Here is an 18,965-nt window from a genome sequence, read left to right on the forward strand (position 1 = left end):
AGTTGCACCCACTTAGCCACATGCCGGGTACTATTATAAACACCATATATATGTTTATATATATATAAACTAATCTCATACTCACAACATGCCCCCTATGAAAAAGATACTACTTTCGTTCTTATGTAGCAAATTAGAAAAGTTACTCACGGATTGTGACTCCGCTAAGTAGTGAAAGCTAGGTCGAACCCAGGCTGTATGACTCCAGAGTCCATGCTCCCAACCACTAAGCTATTTGCTTCTTTCCACCGTTCAGAAAAAGTTCATGAACCTTTCATTCTACAAATCTAAGTCTACTAGATAGATATGAATTACTGTAATACAAGACATAACACAACTAAGAATGGTTTTGATAGAGGCTTTAAGGATTCAGAAGATCATAAAATGATTTTCAGTAAAGGGCATAAAGAAAGGCTTTGTGGAAGAAATGGTATCTATATTGAGTGTGGAAGGATATGAGACACAGAGATAGCAAAATTGGAGAAGAAAATATTCCATGCTGAGGGAAAATAGTGACCAAAAGCAGTAAACTAAAGTACAAAAGCACTGACAACTCAAATGCTTGAATTGCAAAGAATGCTACGTATGAGAGAAGTAAAAGGAAAATACATGATTCTGAGGACTAAGGAGGTTAGACTTCAGTACAGAAGGTAGGGGAGTAACATGGTCAGAGTTGTTATAAAGCAACTGGATATAAGAACTGGACAGAAAAGAGATGGGAATGGAAGAAATGACAGAAGGTTAATTCACTAGTCTAGGCATTACTAGTCTCAAGTAAGGTGAGGCCAACAGAAATAGAGAAAAAGGAATAGATATGCAGCACACAGTACTCAATCAAAAAGAGGCAGACCACTCAACATTCAATTAAATTAAGGAACTAACTTAAGGAATTAAGGAACTAACAGAGTCAGAAAGAACTTAGCGTACTGAAATGTAAAGACAGCAAAGGGAATGAGGCCACATTTGAGGGCTCATTCTTGGGAACTTGACGGGGGAGCATGTCAGAAGCCAGAAAGGACTAGTGGAGGGTAGAAAGGCCCTGCAGACAAACAGCCCCTGCCTGTTTGGGCAACGTTCAAGAACTTAACTAAGGGGACTTCATAACATCAACATCTTGAGACGGATTATAGAGGCAGATTGACAGAATTTAGAAACAAAATAAATGTGGAGGTGACGCTGAGGTTTAACCTCAAATGAAAGAGCAATCTTGTCATTAACAGAGACAGGGAATGAAGGGAAAAAGTAGGTTTAAAGCAAAAACAGACATGAGTTCAGGTTTCCAAATGGTGAGATTAAGGTTTATATAGTGTGATATCCAGAAATGACACTAAGTCTGCAGGACCAGTGCTTCGGTAAGAAAAATCAGAGCTGAAAATACAGATGTCACCCATATAAAGGTATCTGGAAGTTGTGAGATTTCAAAAGAAAAATTATTAGAAAAGAGAAAAGTATTAGGAAAAAATGTATCAAAACAAGTTCAAGGAACTATCTATATTTAGAAGGGAAGGAAGAAGAGCAAAGAAGGCACCGTCAGAGGCCTGAGATTACCGCCGGAACAATCAAGTATAACACAGCAGCGCTCCCTAACATTTTCTCACATGAAAGTATATAAATAAGACAGTATTTGTGTGGCACAAAGGGGCAAATGAGGCTAATAACCAGATGTTATTAGCCCAAGAACCAAGGAACCATTAATGTGTATAGCAGGTTAATCTACTCGCGACAGTGTTTAGAAAGCTCTGTTATTACCAATAAAATCTGTACGCCAAAAAGTTTAAGATTCTGGTTCCCTAAAACTCTCTCTCTTTCAATAGTCACTGATTAGTTGGGTAGAATGTTGCAGATGTGACAAGGAACTCAGAAATAACCACAAAAACTTGGTAACTGAGAAATCGCTGATGACTTTAAAAATCAGTGGAAAAAGTTAGATTTCAGGAGGCAAATAAGGACACGGGTGATTAACTAAAGTTGTAATACTGTTACCCGTAACTGGTTACAAGGAATAACTTAAATGAAATGATTCTTTAAATCTTGCTAGCAAAACCATTCTCTTTTTAAACTAAATTGTAACTTTAATATGCTTTACCTTTTAATTCTTGTTTTATTCGTGTTAATAAAAAGGAAGGATGAATAAAAATCCTCTGAAACTTCGCAACACTTACCCAGTGCGAGATTGACCAACTTTATCACAAATATCCAAAATGAGGCCCCAATCCTCAGCAGTATTCATCTCACTGGTTGCTTTCTCTGTGTATTATGAAAAGAAATTGCAGAAACATTATTTTAAAAAAATTTTAAGGGGTAATTTGATCACATTCGAATTACCAAACTGTAGTATAATCAAGTATCAACAACAAATCAGAACAGTTGCCAGCAGTCTGGTCAATGAGATGTCCAAGTCCATCTTCAAAAGGGGCAAGGGGCACTTTTACCACCCATCACAATTACATTTATAGTTCACACTGTAGTCGCTTGTTACTTAGTACAAAAAACAGGTCATTGATTTTTCTTTATTAAAAAAAATTATATACAGGTCTACCCCTTTCTGCACATAGAAGGTCTAAAATAAGAAATGATTTCATTATCAAACGATTCTTAGCTTTACTTGCTAGTGATGGAACATGACTAGGCACAGATCTCTATCAAAATGCTTCAGGTAATTAAATTAATTAATTTCCAGTTTTGTTGATTTGGGTTTCTGAGAAGGGGGAGGGGGAAATTGAACAAAAGAAAACCAAGTTTTAACTGAATATTTTCCCTAAGGAAAAACTCGACAAATTAAAAACATCAACAGAGGTATGGCAAATTGAACCCAATCATCGAATTCAGCTCCCTCTCTTAATTATAACAAAAGGATTTTTTAAAACAAACACACAAGGACAAGGAAAACACAGTAAGAGATAATAGCAACAATATCTCAAAATCTATATAACAATATAGATACCTGGTAACCTACTTATAAGACCCCAAAAGAGTGAATCACATATTGGCAGTAAGAAAAAAAGCTTAAGAACGAGGCTGATTTACACCACTGAATTCTCAGAAAATTCAAGTACTGGGAGCAGAAGGAATGTCCGCAATTGAGAGTGAAGAAAGAAGCCTTAAGTCAGGCAGAATGGGTTCATGCTGTTTGAAATGTAGGCAGGTCCCTACTTTACCTCTCTTACTCAAGGGCTCTAGTAACCACCTCTCCCCTACCTGAGCAGATGAGTGAAGGTTTCTTTTCTGCAGGTAAAGCAAAGTTCTTCTAGATGAGACAAGAGGCATAACTGAGACACAGGCACCAAAAATAAGGAATTACTTCTGGTTTCCAGTCGGGCATGTAAGGACCTTGGAAGTTATCACTCCACCCTAACGAGTAAAATGCTGAACAAAGTAAAAAATCAACAACTCTTCTTAGATCCCTCAGAAGTAGGGTCACGGGGCAAACCACCATCCCCAAAATGAGAGAGACAGACAGGTGGATACATAGAATTACAACTTAGAGCAGAAACCAGGAACCGGTACCAGAGTAAGAAAATCTACACCGCGATTGACAAACTACTGGAGGCTAAGTGTGCACAAGTCTGAGAGTTAAAACTCCACAGAAGCCCAGACATAGGAGAGCCCCCACACTTTCTGAGTTTTATTTTCATGAGTTCTCCCAGATTCTCAAGGTGAATATCAGAGAAAATTTTCCCTATTTTCCCAGTAGGGGAAGGGGAAAAGTAATCATTTTGAAATACACCAGAGCATTCTCTTCTTAACAAGACTTACTCTCAAGATAAATTATTTTACCAGCACCTAACCAACAAGGGTTTTGTCAGAGATGAACCCACCTGGCATCAGGGAAACGCCCAATTCCAGTCTGCTCTGGCCTTCCATGTGGGAGAAGAGGAATATCCAACTCCAGCCCACTCTAGCCATCCGGTCCCACCTAAGACGGGGAAAATCTGAGCAGCACACAAGAAACTGGCACCCCAGGGGCAGAGACTCCCTCAAAGACTGAGACCTAAGCACTGGACTAGAGAAGCTTCTCCTCTCAACACCTTGCCAACACTTCACAAAAGGCTGGTATTCCTTTTATCTAGTACACTGTGCCTAGCTTTCAGCAAGCCAGACTATAAGGCAAAAAACCAGGCTGAAGAGACAGGGCAAGCATCAGAACCAGGCTCAGACATGGCAGGGATGTTGGAATTACCAGACCAGGAATTCTAAAAACTATGATTAATATGCTAAGAACTCTAATGTAAAAAGGAGACAACATGCAAGAACAGACAAGATAAGCAGAGAGACAGAAATCCTATAAAAGAATCAAACAGAAATACTAGAGATCAAAAGTAGTACAGGAGAAATGAATGCCTTTGACGGGCTCATCAGTAGACTGGACACGGCTGAGGAATGAATCTCTGAGCTTGAGGATATGTCAACAGAAACTTCCAAAACTGAAAAGCAAAGAGAAGAAATGACTGGGGGGAAAAAGCTGGAACAGATTATCAAAGAACTGTGAAAAACTACAGAAGGTGTAACATAGGCATAACTGGAATACAGAGGAGAAGAAAGAGAGAAAAAAACAGACAAAATATTTGAAGCAAAAATGACTGAGAATCTGCCCCAAATTAATGTAAGAAACCAAACCACAGGTCCAGGAAGCCCCAAGAACACCAAGCACAGTAAACATCAAAAAACTACACCTAGCCATATCATAGTCAAACTGCAGAAAATCAAAAAGAAAGAAAAAATAGAAAAAGAAGCCAGCAGGAAAAAAAACACCTTACCTGTACAGGAGTAAACATAAGAACTACATCCAACATCTCAGAAACCACGCAAAGAGAGAATGGAGTGGAACCATGTGGAGAGAAAAGAACCACACCCTAGGATTATGTACACTGTGAAATTACTCTTCAAAAGGAAAGGAGAAATACTTTCTCAAACAAAGAAACATTGAAGGAATTTGTTGCCAGTAGACCCGCCTTGCAAGAGAGGTTAAAAGAAGTTCTTCAGAGAGAGGAAAATGATACAGGAGATACATATGTGTGTGTATACATATATATATGCACTTAAGTATTAGTGAAATGAATGACAGCATACCTGCGACAGAAGAGAGGAATTAGGAATATCGTGTTATTATAAGGTACTTGCACTACCAGTGAAGTAGTAAAACCTTATTTGAAAATGGATTTAGACTAGTTATAAATGTATACAGCAAACTCTAGGGCAACCACTAAAAATAACAACAAAAAAGAAGTACAATTGATATACTAAAAAGAGAGAAAATGCAAACATATAAAACGCTCAATTAAAACCACAAAAGGCAGAAAAAACAGAAACAAAGAATAAGGGCTACAACTAGAAAACTGTAACAGGTATGATAGATATTAATCCAACAACAATCACTTTAAATGCTAATGGTCTAAATACACAAATCCTCAGAGTGATCAAAAAACAAGATCCAACTGTGTGTTGTCTACAAGAAACTTACTTTAAATATAAAGACACATATAGATTAAAAGTAAATGGATGGAAGATATACCATCCTAACACTAATCAAAAGAAAGTGGGAGTAGCTCTATTAATTTCAAACAGAGCTGACTTCAGAGCAAGGGAAGTTATCAGAGATAGAGACATTACATAATGGTAACGGGGTCAATTCTCCAAGAAGACATAACAATCCTTAATACGTATGCACCTAACTAGAGAGTGTCAAAATAACTGAGACAAAAAGTAAGAGTACTGCAAAGAGAAATAGGTTGGAGACTTCAACATCACTGCATCAGAAACAGACAAATCCAGTAGGCAGAAAATCAGTAAGGACATAGCTGAACTTAACAACACATGAATCAACTAGAAATAATAAGCATCTACAGACTATTTCATCCAAAAACAGCAGAATACACATTCTTCTCAAGCTCACATGAAACATTCACTACAAGAGACCCCATTCTGGACCATAAAACGCACCACAACAAATTTAAAGGACTAGAAATCCTACAGTGTCTGCTCACAGGCCACAAAGGAGTTAAACTAGAAATCATTAACAAAAAAGATAACTGGAAAATCCTAAAATTCATGACATTAAATAACACACTTCTAAATAATACATGGGTCAAAGAAGAAATCTCCAGAGAAATTTTAAAATCTTTTGATCTAAATAAAAATAAAAGTACAACCTATCAAAATTTGTGAAATGTAGTTGAAATCAGTGCTTAGTGGGAAATTTATAGCACTGAATGAACACATCAGGAAAAAACTTAAAATCGCTAACATAAACTTCTACAAGAAAAGGATTTAAAAGGTATACAGATTAAGATAAAAGAAATAAAACTGTCTTTGTTTGCAGATAACATACTCATCTCTGTAGAAAATCCAAAAGAGTCAATTAAAAAAACTCCTGGAACTAATAAGTGATTATAGCAAGGTTGTAAGATACAAGTTTAACATACAAAAATCAACTGCTTTCCTATATACCAGCAATAAACAAGTGGGATTTTAAATTTTAAAAAAAATACCATTTTCATTAGCACACAAAAAAATGGAATACTTTATAAATCTAACAAAATACATATGAGGAAAACTACAAAACTCTGATGAAAAAAATCAAAGAACTAAATAAATTGAGAGAGATGCCATGTTCATGAATAAGATTCAATATTGTCAAGATATCAGTTCTTCCCAACTTGATCTATAGATTCAACGCAATCCCAGTCAAAATCTCAGCAAGTTATTTTGTAGATATCAACAAACTGACTCTAAAGTTTACATGAAAAGTCAAAAGACCCAGAATAGCTAACACAATACTGAAGGAGAAGAATAAACTGGAGGACTGACACTTCCAAACGTCAAGACTTACTCTACAGCTACAGTAATCAGGACAATATGGTAGTGGTGAAAGAAGAGACAAACAGATCAATGGAACAAAATAGAAAGCCCAGAAACATACACACACAAATAAAGTCAACTCATCTTTGACAAAGGATCAAAGGCAATACAATGGAGTAAAGACAGTGTTTTCAACAAACGGTGCTGGAAGAACTGGACATCCACATGCAAAAAATAAATCTGGACATAGCTCTTAGGACCCCCACAAAAACTAACCCAAAATGGATCACAGATCTAAATGTAAAGGACAAACTGTAAAACTCGTAGACGATAACACAGGATAAAATCTAGATGACCTGGGGTATGGCAACAACTTTTTAGATATAACACCACAGACATGAGCCATGAAAGAAATAACTGATAATCTGGACTTCATTAAAATCAAAAATTTCTGCTGTATGAAAAACACTGTAAAGAAAATGCGAAGATAAACAACAGACTGGGAAAAATATTTGCAAAACACCTATCTGATAAAGGACTGTTATCCAAAACATACAAGGAACTCTTTAAAACTCAACAATAAGAAAATGAACAATCCAATTAAAAAATGGGCAAAAGACCTGAATAGGCAACTCACCAAAAAAGATCTACAGATGGCAAATAAATATATGAAAAGATGCTCCAAATCATATGTCATCAGGGAATTACAAATTGAAACAACAACCAGATACCACTACACACCTACTAGAATGGCCAAAATTCAAAACACTGACATCACCAAATGCTGGCGAGGATACAGAGGAACAGCAACTCTCAGTCACTGCTGGTGGGAATGCAAAATGGTACAGGCACTTTGGACGACAGTTTGGCAGTGTCTTATAAAACCATCCTACCATACAACCTAGCAAATGCGCTACTCGGTATTTACTCAAAGGAGTAGAAAACATGTCTACACAAAAACCTGCACAGGGATGTTTGTAGCAGCTTTATCCATAATTGCCAAAACTTGGAAGCAACCAAGATGTCCTTCCGTAGGTGAATGGATAAATTGTGATACATCAGGACAATGAAATATGATTTAGGGCTAAAATGAAATGTGCTAGCAAGCCATGAAAAGACAGATAAACTATAAATGCATATTCTTAAGTGAAAGAAGCCAAGCTGAAAAGGCTACATAATGCATGTGTCTAACTATATGACATTCTATAAAAGGCACAACTATGGAGAGAGTAAAAGAATCAGTGATTGCCAGGGGTCGAGGGGAGGGCGAGATAAACAGGCGGAGCACAGAGAATGTATAGGGCAGTGAAACTATGGTGTATACTATAGTAGTAGGTAGGTGTCATTATATATTTGTCAAAACCCTTAGAACATATAACACCAAGAATGAACACTAACGCAAGCTATGAACTTTGGGTGATGATGGTGAGTGTATGTAGGTTCACGACTGTAACAAGTATACCACTCCAGTGCAGGATGTTGATAGTGGGGGAGGTTGTGCATATGTGGGGGCAGGAAATATACGTGAAATTTCTGTACGTGCTGCTTAACTTTTCTGTGAATCTAAAACTGTTCTAAAAAATAAAGCCCACTTTTAAAAATTAATAAATAAAGGAATTAAGCAACTGCATGAATGCTGATACCTGCTGTGCAGAAACGAGCACAGAGGCCTGACTGCTATCCTTTAAAAGGCCTACTTATAAGCATTGCCTGGTGTGTGGAAACTTGATTTCGGGAGGGTTCCCACCATTCTCACAACTGAGAAGACTGGCTCACTATCCCTAAACTGGCTGTACAAACTATATGGTTTATGCTGAATACCTGCTTTCCCTTTTGGGAGGCTGGAGTGTGGGTAGGGTGACAGGCAGAGTCTGCCCACATGACCAGCTCCCGACAACAACCCCGGGCACTGAGTCTCCAACAAACATCCCTGGTTGCAAGATTTCACACATGTCATCACAACTCCCTGCTGGGGAGATTAAGTGCGTCCTGTGTGGCTTCATTAGGAGAGGACCCTGGGAAGCTTGTGCCTGGTTTTCCCAGACTTCACCCCATGCGCCTTGTCACTTTGCTGATTGCCTTTTGGGTCCTTTCACTGTAACAAATCATAGCTTTAAGTAAGAGTATCTGTTGAATCCTGTGAGTCCTGGTGAATCCTAGAACTGGGGGGTGGTCTTGGGGTCTCCACCAAATACCTGCCCTCCCAGAAATTATCCTATTCTACCCTCTCCCCTCAGTCATATCTTCACCCTCAGAGAGATTAGAAGACTATTCCCTGGGGACTCCAGGTCAGCCCAAGAGGAAAGACCTAAAGACACTCAAGACAGTGATACAGAGGGGTGGAGAGAGGTTCCACGGTAAACGGTACACCAGATCGACCCATAGTGAAGTTCAAAGTCAGTAAGGACAACCACATGACCAAAGCTTCCCAGATGCTTTCTATTTCTCTAGTGTTAATCATGGGCAGACAACCCAGGACCATCAGCTATCGGAGAAAATCTTCTAACAATGGAAGATGAAGGAAAAGACAAACAAAACAAACAAATACAGGAGAAAAAAAAAAAAACAGAAGAAAGCAACTTAGAAGAAACAAGAGTCTACATAGGAAGAAAAGAACTTCAAAAAGAAATCATTATTATCTTCTGAAACGAAAGCTATATAAAAGTGGAAGGTAACCCGCCTTGACCAAAGCACTAACTCAGGGAACACGTCTGTTGAAGGACAGCACCACCAAGATCCTCGCTAATATTGCCACGGTTTGAAGCTGGGAGGCCTGATCCATACCACGATTCTGACCTGTAATGGTGGGTCTTGGTGATGTGACAGTGAAATTCCTGCTCCTGTCTTCCCCTCAAGGCCCTGCTGCCTGGTTCAACAGACAACACTCATTTCCCCATGCTGACCTACTACTGAGAGCTGGAGGTGGGTCATAGCCAGTTTAAGAGCAAAAGATAGAAAGCAGCCAATTCTGTCCAAATTCTTGGTAGGCTTACAATACCTGATCTATATCATGGCCTTCAGGGACACGGCAACACCTACCAATTAGTCACTGCCACCTGAGAACTAGAATAAGTATCTAATACGGTATAGGCAGTGGTAGGTAGGGTACGCAGACCTGGTCACCCTACCATCTTCTAAAATGAAAGATAACAAAAGCAGCTTACTCACACAAACAAACTCCTTGTCTAAGAATTAATACAAATGTCCAAAACATCTTAGATCTTGATAAAGTGATGTAACTGCAGGAAATTACAAAATTTAGGCAGATATTCAACAAATATTCAACAAAAAATATTCAACAAAAAAATATTCAACAACATATATTCAAAAAAATGGAATAAGTTTCTAGTCTGTGCCAGGCCTTATCTGAAGTAGCTTAGACTCAAAAAGGAAATGAAACCAGCAGATAGAACTTAAATATGAGATTAAAAAAAAGTCACAGAAAAAATGAAAAGCCTGAAGCAAGCTGAAAAAGAGGTAAAGACCTGGAGGGAGACTAAAGGAGTATTAGGAAAGCCTGAGAAACTAAGACAGAAGAGACAGAGAGACAGAAGAGACTACAGATTCCGCTATGTTAAGTTTTAAGAGTCATTATTTCCACTGAGTCAACTTTTGCTGACTCTTATTAGGAATATCAAAATGTTTTCTTTTTTAATCTCGTTTTATAGAGATAAAATTGGGATGTAGCATTGTATAAGCTTAAGGAGTAGAGCATAATGATTTGACTTACATATACTGTGTGCATTAATAATAAACTCTTGTTTCTGTTAAGTGAATAAAAAGTAAGGTTATGAGAACAGAAGAAAAGTATAACGTAGTATAATATATAAAAGTATAATGAAGAATCTAGGCTGGCTGAAATAGAGACTACTTTGTGAAAGGTTGGAACTACTCTTAAGACCTAAAATACAAAATGAGGCGCTTATATTAGTTCAAGAAACATCAGAGAGCCAAGAAAGTTCTGAGCAAGAAAATAATCTGATCAGAGCTTGATTTTTAGAAAAAAGGAATCTACTGCCAATATGTAAAAATGGTACGCAAGAAAACATAATGAGAAACAAACACTACTCTGGCAACTAAATGGGTTACTTAGCAAATGTTGAAACACTTTAATTTGTTCTGGCTGGGGGGTATGCCACGAGGATAACCGAGTCAAATCTACCTGTCACTGTTCAAGTTCCATAATATATTGTAAATCCCTTGAAAAGTAATAACAGTTTCTACTTTGGTAATTCTTTCAATATTCATGCTCTCAGCCTAAGTGCTCAATAAATACTAAACCTAGTAGCACAACCATATGAACCCATAAAAGTCAGAGAAACACACAGAGCTTTAATAACATCTACTTCAATGGTTTTCAGATTTTACTTTTCAATACAGAAACTCTCCACAATGTAATTCTGCTGTTTACCACCCAGAGTTAGCGCAGACTTCCCAGGCTGAGAACAGAGAACTCCACAAGTCTCCCCTCACTTCAGACACAAGAAACAAGCTCTGGGGTTCGTAGGCAACATGCACTTCTGACCAAGCGGCTACAAATTCAGGGTTCCCACTACCCCTTCAGTTCAATAATCCACTATAACAGCTCTGGAAACTCAGAACTCAGGAAAACACTTATAATTACAGTGGGGTTTTTTTGTTTTTGTTTTTTTGAGGAAGATTAGCCCCAAGCTAACATCTGCTGCCAATCCTCCTCATTTTGCTGAGGAAGACTGGCCCTGAGCTAACACCCATGCCCATCTTCCTCTACTTTATATGAGGGACGCCTACCACAGCATGGCTTGCGAAGTGGTGCCATGTCTGCACCCAGAATCCGAACCAGCAAACTCCAGACTGCTGAAGCGGAATGTGTGCACTTAACCGTCACGCCACTGGGCCGGCCCTATAATTACAGTTTTATCATCAAAGACACAAATCTGAACTAGCCAATGAAGACATGTGCAGCAGGGCTAGGTCTGGGAGGATCCCAAATGCAAAGCTTCTGTGCCCTCAGGACACATCACCCTCCTGGCACATCACTGTGCATCCCCAACCAGTAAGCTCAACCGAGCTTCCCCGACCAAAGTTTTTACTGAGGTTTCATTATGAAAGTATGATGGAATGAATGAATGGCCACCTCCTGGAACTCAATCTCTGGCCTCCTCCCCATCCCTGGAGATCTGGCTGGTATCATGTGACTCAAAGCCCCAACCATCTAATCACAAGGTTAGTCTTTCTGGAGCCCCCGTGTTGAGTCATCTTATTAGCATAAACTAAGGTACTGTCCCAGGAGCCTACCATGAGTAAGAAAGATGCTCCTATCACTTAGGAAATTCCAAGGATTTAGAGGCTCCCTCCCAGGAAACAAGGTAAAGACCAGTCAAATTCTTTACTATTCAACACTCCCTTTTATAAGAAAATCTTAGCTTAAAAGAAACCCAACACGTAAAGGAAATCCAAGTAGAACAGCTCTAATTGAAGAGTCCCAGAGCCCTGCCCCATAGACCCCCTAACCCCTCTGAAGCCCAAGACCAAAGGAGTCATCCTGAACCATGTCCTCCGGTCTAACATTTAGTTCATCTTAGAAAAGCAAGACAAGTCATCACTTTGATCTGGTAGTACATTTAAATAATTAATTAATCATCTTTACTGACTGGTAGCCAAGCAGACTTTTTAAAAACATAGTGCTTTTTCTTTTTAAAGGAACACAGTTTTATCTTAAAACTTATCACCTTATTTAAAAGTATAACAGCTAAGCTTATTAAAACATTAAAAAGTTAATAGTTCACTAGAAATGACAGCTTATGTCCGATCATATGTAAACTGCTTATTATCATAACTAAGCATGATCTTACAGTTCCTGAATGAAGGCATACTCAGGTGGTCTGGCATAGCCATCAGCAGATATCATGCTAAACACTCATGAATTACCTTCTTTACTTTCCTATGCACAAACAGGATCAGTATCTGGCTCAAACCTATACATACACATGGGAAATGCAACCCATTTCAGAACTCTAAAATTCTTCACATTATTTATCGATGCTGCCTCCAGATCCACAAGAGCAGTAGCACAATTCTTCTCAGTTATAAAACAACAGATATTTTTTTAAATCAGAAGAATATAAACTACTACTAGTGGTTCAATGTGGTTTTGTGAAGAGCAAATAAAATCAAAACTTTATTTTCTAAGACAAAAATAGAGTGTGTGAGAAACTGAAGGGACAAGCAAAAATAATACAGATTTGCTTCTAAAGAATTCAAAGCTTCATAATGATCTCATTTTATCCTCAGATTATCCTTACCCTAATACTTAAAAGGAGGAGATTGAGATATTTGCCTAGCAGTACCCAGAAAATCACACACAGAGCCTCATTTGAATTTCAATAGTCCTCTCAAAGGACTGGAGAACTTTTTTCTGTTAAGTGGCTACTTTTGATTTTCTCAAGATTTATGACTGTCAAAGATTTGGGGAGGTGAGAAGCGCCGACAGGATGACTGCCCATCAGTTTCAGGCTATAGGAAAAAGATTGTCATTCAGTCAGCTTGGAGATGCAGCAGTTCAGCAAAAATGGCCAACGGAGAAAGTAAATCTTAAAGAAATTACCTTCTTTTCGAGATTACGGGAATCAGTTTTTTCAAAAACGTTTCACCTCATGTCTCTGTTGCTCCTGACCACTGGAAATTGCATCTACAAAGAAAAGCAACCTGAAGCTCTACTAACCCAGGAAGAGAAGCAGGCGGCAAAGGAAGGGATGGAAGCTCTCAGAGAAGAGAACAAAATATAAACGGAAACCTAAAAGCATTAGAAAGAACAGCTTCCAGGAGAAGTAAAAGAGAAACCGAAGAAACAGAAAGTACAATTTCGGAAACCAGGGGACATCAGACCTGTAAGAACTGCACTCTGAACTGTCTGTCACATCTCTCCTGAGTATGTTTTTACAGTGACTGATTCCACCCCTTAGAATCTGAGGAGACTCCAAAAGGTCCACATCTGTTTCTAACTTTACTGTAAGAGGAGCTACAATGCAGCCATTGCTTCCTGTATGGTAGGTATGTACTAAGTGCTTTACATGCACCATCTCCTAAAAACGACCCTAACGAAGACTAAAGAAGAGAAGGATATGTCAGGCCAGAGGATGCGCACCTGAAAAAGCAGTAGTATAGAAGCAACAAGGAAATGTGCCTTGAGGAAAATGGTGGAAGGTGGGGCTGAAGAGGTAAAAAGGTGCCGAATGCTAAAAGGTCTTACATGCCATGCTGAAAAGTTCAAATTCCTGTAAAAGCTCTAGATTCGCTGCAATATTTTAATCAGAGGAGCCATATGATTACCTTTACATTTTAGAAATATCATTAACAGCCACCTGGAAAACGACCGGGGACAGACTGCAGGCAGGGATAACAGTTAGAGGCTGCCATACTAATAATCTAAGAGAGCAGTGACCTAAACCTGCCCTAGCAGTGGCCATGAGAACAGAAAGGATGGGAGGCATGAATGGAGGGACAGATGAACGGATTTAAGAGCTATTAGGAAGACAAAGCATATACACTAAAGCAACACCAGAACCCTCAAGGGCATGTTCAGAGCGCCTGGCACACAGGAGACAGTATATATGTGTTGTCTGGAATGTAGAAAATTACAACTACAAAAGTCAAGAATGACTCCCAGGTTCTTGATATATGTGACTAAGTCAGCTGAGGCACCAGTCATCAGAATAGAGGAAAAGCATACTTGAGAAGAAAAGTATGAATACGATTTCGAACATGCTGAATTTGAAGCATATTCAACCCCAGTAAAGAGTCAGAAAGTCCCGTGTGTCTATAAGTATTCCTCATAGCAACTCCATGAGGTAGATACTTCTAGTCCTGTTTACAAAGGTGGAAAGGGAACTCAGAGGGGTTCTGTACTTGCCTGTGTCCGTATTTTGCCTATTTACTAACAGTAAATGCTGCAGCTGCCATTTAAACCCAAAGCCCAAAGTCCTTCCATCACACCATACTGCAGGAGAATATGACCTAACGCTTTGAAGGTTTATGATACTGACTGGACTAGCTAATAGAAGAAAAACATGTCCAAGCCTGTAGGATATGAACCGGCCTGGCCCAAAGCAGTCTGACTAGGAAGGCAAATGTACTATTGTAAAGACAAAGACATGATGACTTAGCAGAGGCAGGATAATGACTCAAAGACGCCTCTCGGGTTTCAAATCAAGATAACTAGAACATTACAAAATTACCATCTAATGAAGGAAGAATCAGACTCGAAAGGTAAATTCAGTTTTCTGATAGACTGATTTTTAGGTGACAAGGGAACACCAAGCAGAAATACAAGACTGGAGATCTAGAAAAATATCTATAATTCATTGTTTGATAAATACTTATTGAGTGCTCCACTGTACCAGGCACTGCCCCCAAGGTACCAGGGATAGAAATGAAAAGTTCTCATCCTTGTGGAGTTTATTTTCCACACAGGAGACAATCAATCAGGTAGTTGAGTACTATTAAAAAAAAAATAAAATGGAACAAAGAAACAGAGTGAGGGGATAAAGATGGCTATTTTTTACAGAACGTAGGGAAAGCCTCTCTTAGAAACTCATGTGACCAGTCTTGAAGGGTGTGATGGGCATCAAGACCTTCAAACACCTGAGGGAGGAAGATCCCAGGCAAAGAAAACAGCACAATGTAGATCTGGAGGCAGGAACGAGCCGGAGCGTTCAGACCCAAGAGGCTCAGCATGAGAGAGTGTGTGGAGATCCCAACTATATCAGAGACATAGGAAGGGGCCAGGGGCCAGCTGTGGGTCACAATAAGGAATGTGCATTTCCTGGGAGCAGGACAGGAAACTACTGGAGGGTTCTGAGCAGGTAAGTGCCAGTATCTAAGATTTTTAAAAGATCACTGACCTTTGTAGATGAGAACTGATTGTAAGGGGCAACAGTGGTAGCAAAGAAGCCTACTAGAAGGCTCTTGCCACAGTCTATGAAAGAGATAACAATGACTGGAGTAAGATAGCAGTGGTAAGGTAAGGACAAGTGTGAGATTCTGGTTATATTTTTAAATTAGGGCCAAAAGATCTTGCTGACAGAATGGGTTTGGAATGTGATGGAAAAAAAAGAATCAATGATGACTCCTAGACACGAAAGTTGAGTGACAGGAAATAATGGTGCAACCTACTGAAATAGGCCAGCATGAAGAAATGAGCAGGTCTGGGGAAAGAAACTAAGAACTATTACTATCTCTATATCCCATATTAAAGATAAGGAAACTGAGGCACAGAGTAAGCAACTAGCCCAAAGTCACACTGCTGGTAGGCAGCATACCCGAGAATTAAATTCAGGCAGTGCAGCTCCAGTCTGAATCTTTAACACTAAACTAAATTGCCTCCTAAGACTCCAAGGGAAAAACTTGTCAAAGAAGTTCTAGAACTGAGGCTGGGGCTCAAGTCAACACTTGGAAGTCACAAAAAGGAGAAGCCAAAAAGACTAAAAAAGAGCCAAGGAGAAAATTAGAAAAAGTCTGGTGTCCTGGAAACCAAATGAATAAAGTACATCAAAGAGGAATGCTAAGAGATCAACAAAGAAATGGGCTCAGAACTGACCGTTGGATTTGGCAAGATGGAAGTCACTAGGGACTTTGAAAGAAAAGCTTGATGGAATGAGTTATCTTTAGAATTTAAGAGTTGAGCTTAGCAAGAAGTGTAACATCCAAAATGAAATTCATTTATTCAAGAAATGTTTACTGAATGTTTATTAGTGCCAGATGCTGGTCTACACACTGGGGATATAGTAATGAACAAAACAAATAAAAATCCCTGTCCTCACGGAGCTCACATTCTCATAACATGTGTAGACGTTTCTTCAAGGGAAAAGCGATCACCAGTATTTTGCCTCTTTATGTGGAATGTTATAATACATAAACCAGTTAGTAGATTTCTGATTCACTGTTTCAGTTTACGAATAAAGCTGAAGACTTTGTTTTTTTTTTTTTTTTTTTGCTGAGGAAGATTCGCCCTGAACTAACATTCATCACCAATCTTCTTTTTGCTTGAGGAAGATTCACCCTGAGCTAACATCTGTAGCAAATCTTCCTCTATTCTGTATGTGGGCCGCCACCACAGCATGGCCACTGATGAGAGGTGTATGTCTGTGGCCTGGAACCAAAACAAGGCTACCAAAGTGGAGTGCACGGAAATTAACCACTAGGCCACTGGAGCTGGCCCTGAAGACAATTTTGAGAAGCACTAATGTTAAGTGATAACTATATCAAGTGAGTTAGTGGGAGTACTTTAACAACACTGACATACTCATTGACAGACAAGGTGAAAAGGAATATTGTTAAATGTATTCTATGTACCATATTTTACACGCCATCCTAGTAAAAAGTTAGACATGGGAGTCTACTGGACTCTGTCCAAGGATTATTTACCGGGAGTCTGATGGGCCTTCTTAGATACACTTTCATGATATTTTGATACATGGATCATGAGGAGAGAATTGATCCAAATACCAAAATCTGACTAAATTTAAATAGTAAGCTTTTCTGGAGCAAAACAACATCCCTACACTCAAGAAGCTTAGTGTCTAGCAAGCTCAACTGACACATTCTCAATTCAACACACATTTATTAAGCACCTACTATTCAGCAACCAATAAAATAATTAAGGACCATAATGCAGGATATAACTATCATTAAAGCTAAATAATTGATAAAGACAAAAAATGTTGCAGGAGTTTTGAAAAGGGTGGAGATTACGGTAAGCTAGGGCACTGGTTCTCAACCAGGAGCTCTTTTGTGCCCCCAGGGGACATTTAGCAATGTCTGGAAACTTTTTAAATCATGACTGGGGGTTGGGAGGGGATGCCACTGGCATCTAATGGGTAGAGGTCCCAGATGCTGCTCAACACCCTACATTGCACAAGATAGGCCCCCACAATAAAGACATTGATCTGGTCCAAACTGCCAATAGCATAGCTACTGAGAAACCCTAAACTAGAGTAATCAGGAAATGATTCAGGTATAACGAGTTGGGATTCTGAGTTGGCCTTTAATCATGAGGACATGTAGAAAGATAGAAGACATAAGAGAAGCAAAAGTATAAAGGTAAAAAGGAGCCTGTTTGAACCGGGTGGTATAGTACTGGGAAAGGGTTTGACATTAAGATATTTATCTGAATCCAACGAAAACGGGCGGTCAAAAAGTCAGCAGGATAGAAAGGTGATTGGATAGTTGGAAGCTAGATTATTATGACCACAAAAACTAGATAAAGTTGCTGGAAACCAAAGAAGCACATTTAAATTGTTTTAAGAATTTGCCCTAGAAATTAATGTAATAAATTGTAAAACTGCCTGAGAGCAGCAATGATGTCTTATTCATCACTCTATCTCTTAATTCTCTGAGCAGTGTCCTGTAAATAGCGTGTGCTAAGTGCTTATGAAATTAAATGTAATTTTCCAATTAATTATTTACTGGGTATTATTGGTGATAGCTAAAGTTCCATCCACTGCTAAGATTCAGGATAGTCACTTAAACCGGAACCCAAAAAAAGCTATCATTTAGTATGTGCCTATTATATAAAGGCACTGTAATAGGCTCTCTCCACATATTATTTCACTGAATCACAGATTGTGCTTTTCCCCCTCTCTAAAGATGAGGGCATTGGGACTCAGCTTAGGAACTTGCCCATGATTTCACTCTGAGTGAGGCAGTGGCAGAGGTAGGAATGAACCCTTTTCTACTATTAACCCAAACCTCCAAGCTTCAGTGACATGCTATAAGGAAGAGTTAAAAAGCCAAATTCAACACCCACCTTGCACAATTAAAATACACAAAGATATATAAAACAACTCCACTAAGCTGTCCTTATATTTCTCTACTATAGTAATCAGACACGGTATTTATCTTGCTTTCATTCCACACTTGTGTGCCAAGGTAGTTCCTAAGTGCATTCAAATCATCCCCAAATTCTCTCCCTGGAAACACAAACTCCTGTCATCATTACCCTCACACCAGAAAGAAAGAAACAAAAAGCTAACCTGCTTAATTGGTATGATCAGTACCTAAAACCAATGATTCAGAAAACCAAAAAAATAGCATTTCAGATCCAAAACAAATTAGCATTTGCAAATTCAAAGTCCTCATCCACACTTCTTAAAATACAAAGACCTAGCCTAAGGAAGGCGGCCCAATGG

At 38.9% G+C, this 18,965-nt stretch overlaps 1 protein-coding gene across 4 annotated transcripts in view; it reads right to left on the reverse strand.

The window, feature by feature from the left end:
* Positions 1-18,965, reverse strand: part of STAM (signal transducing adaptor molecule) — a 74,609-nt gene that overhangs the window by 54,358 nt on the left and 1,286 nt on the right. For 3 of the 4 annotated variants that reach the window (XM_070601347.1, XM_070601348.1, XM_070601350.1), the window contains exon 2: positions 2,163-2,247. The exons of the other annotated variant lie outside the window; for it this stretch is intronic. In XM_070601347.1, the coding sequence (XP_070457448.1) occupies positions 2,163-2,247 (85 nt within the window). The remainder of the gene's footprint in view (positions 1-2,162; positions 2,248-18,965) is intronic. 4 annotated transcript variants of the gene reach the window in all.

The sequence above is a fragment of the Equus przewalskii genome, chromosome 30, assembly GCF_037783145.1.
Source record: "Equus przewalskii isolate Varuska chromosome 30, EquPr2, whole genome shotgun sequence".
NCBI lineage: Eukaryota > Metazoa > Chordata > Mammalia > Perissodactyla > Equidae > Equus > Equus przewalskii.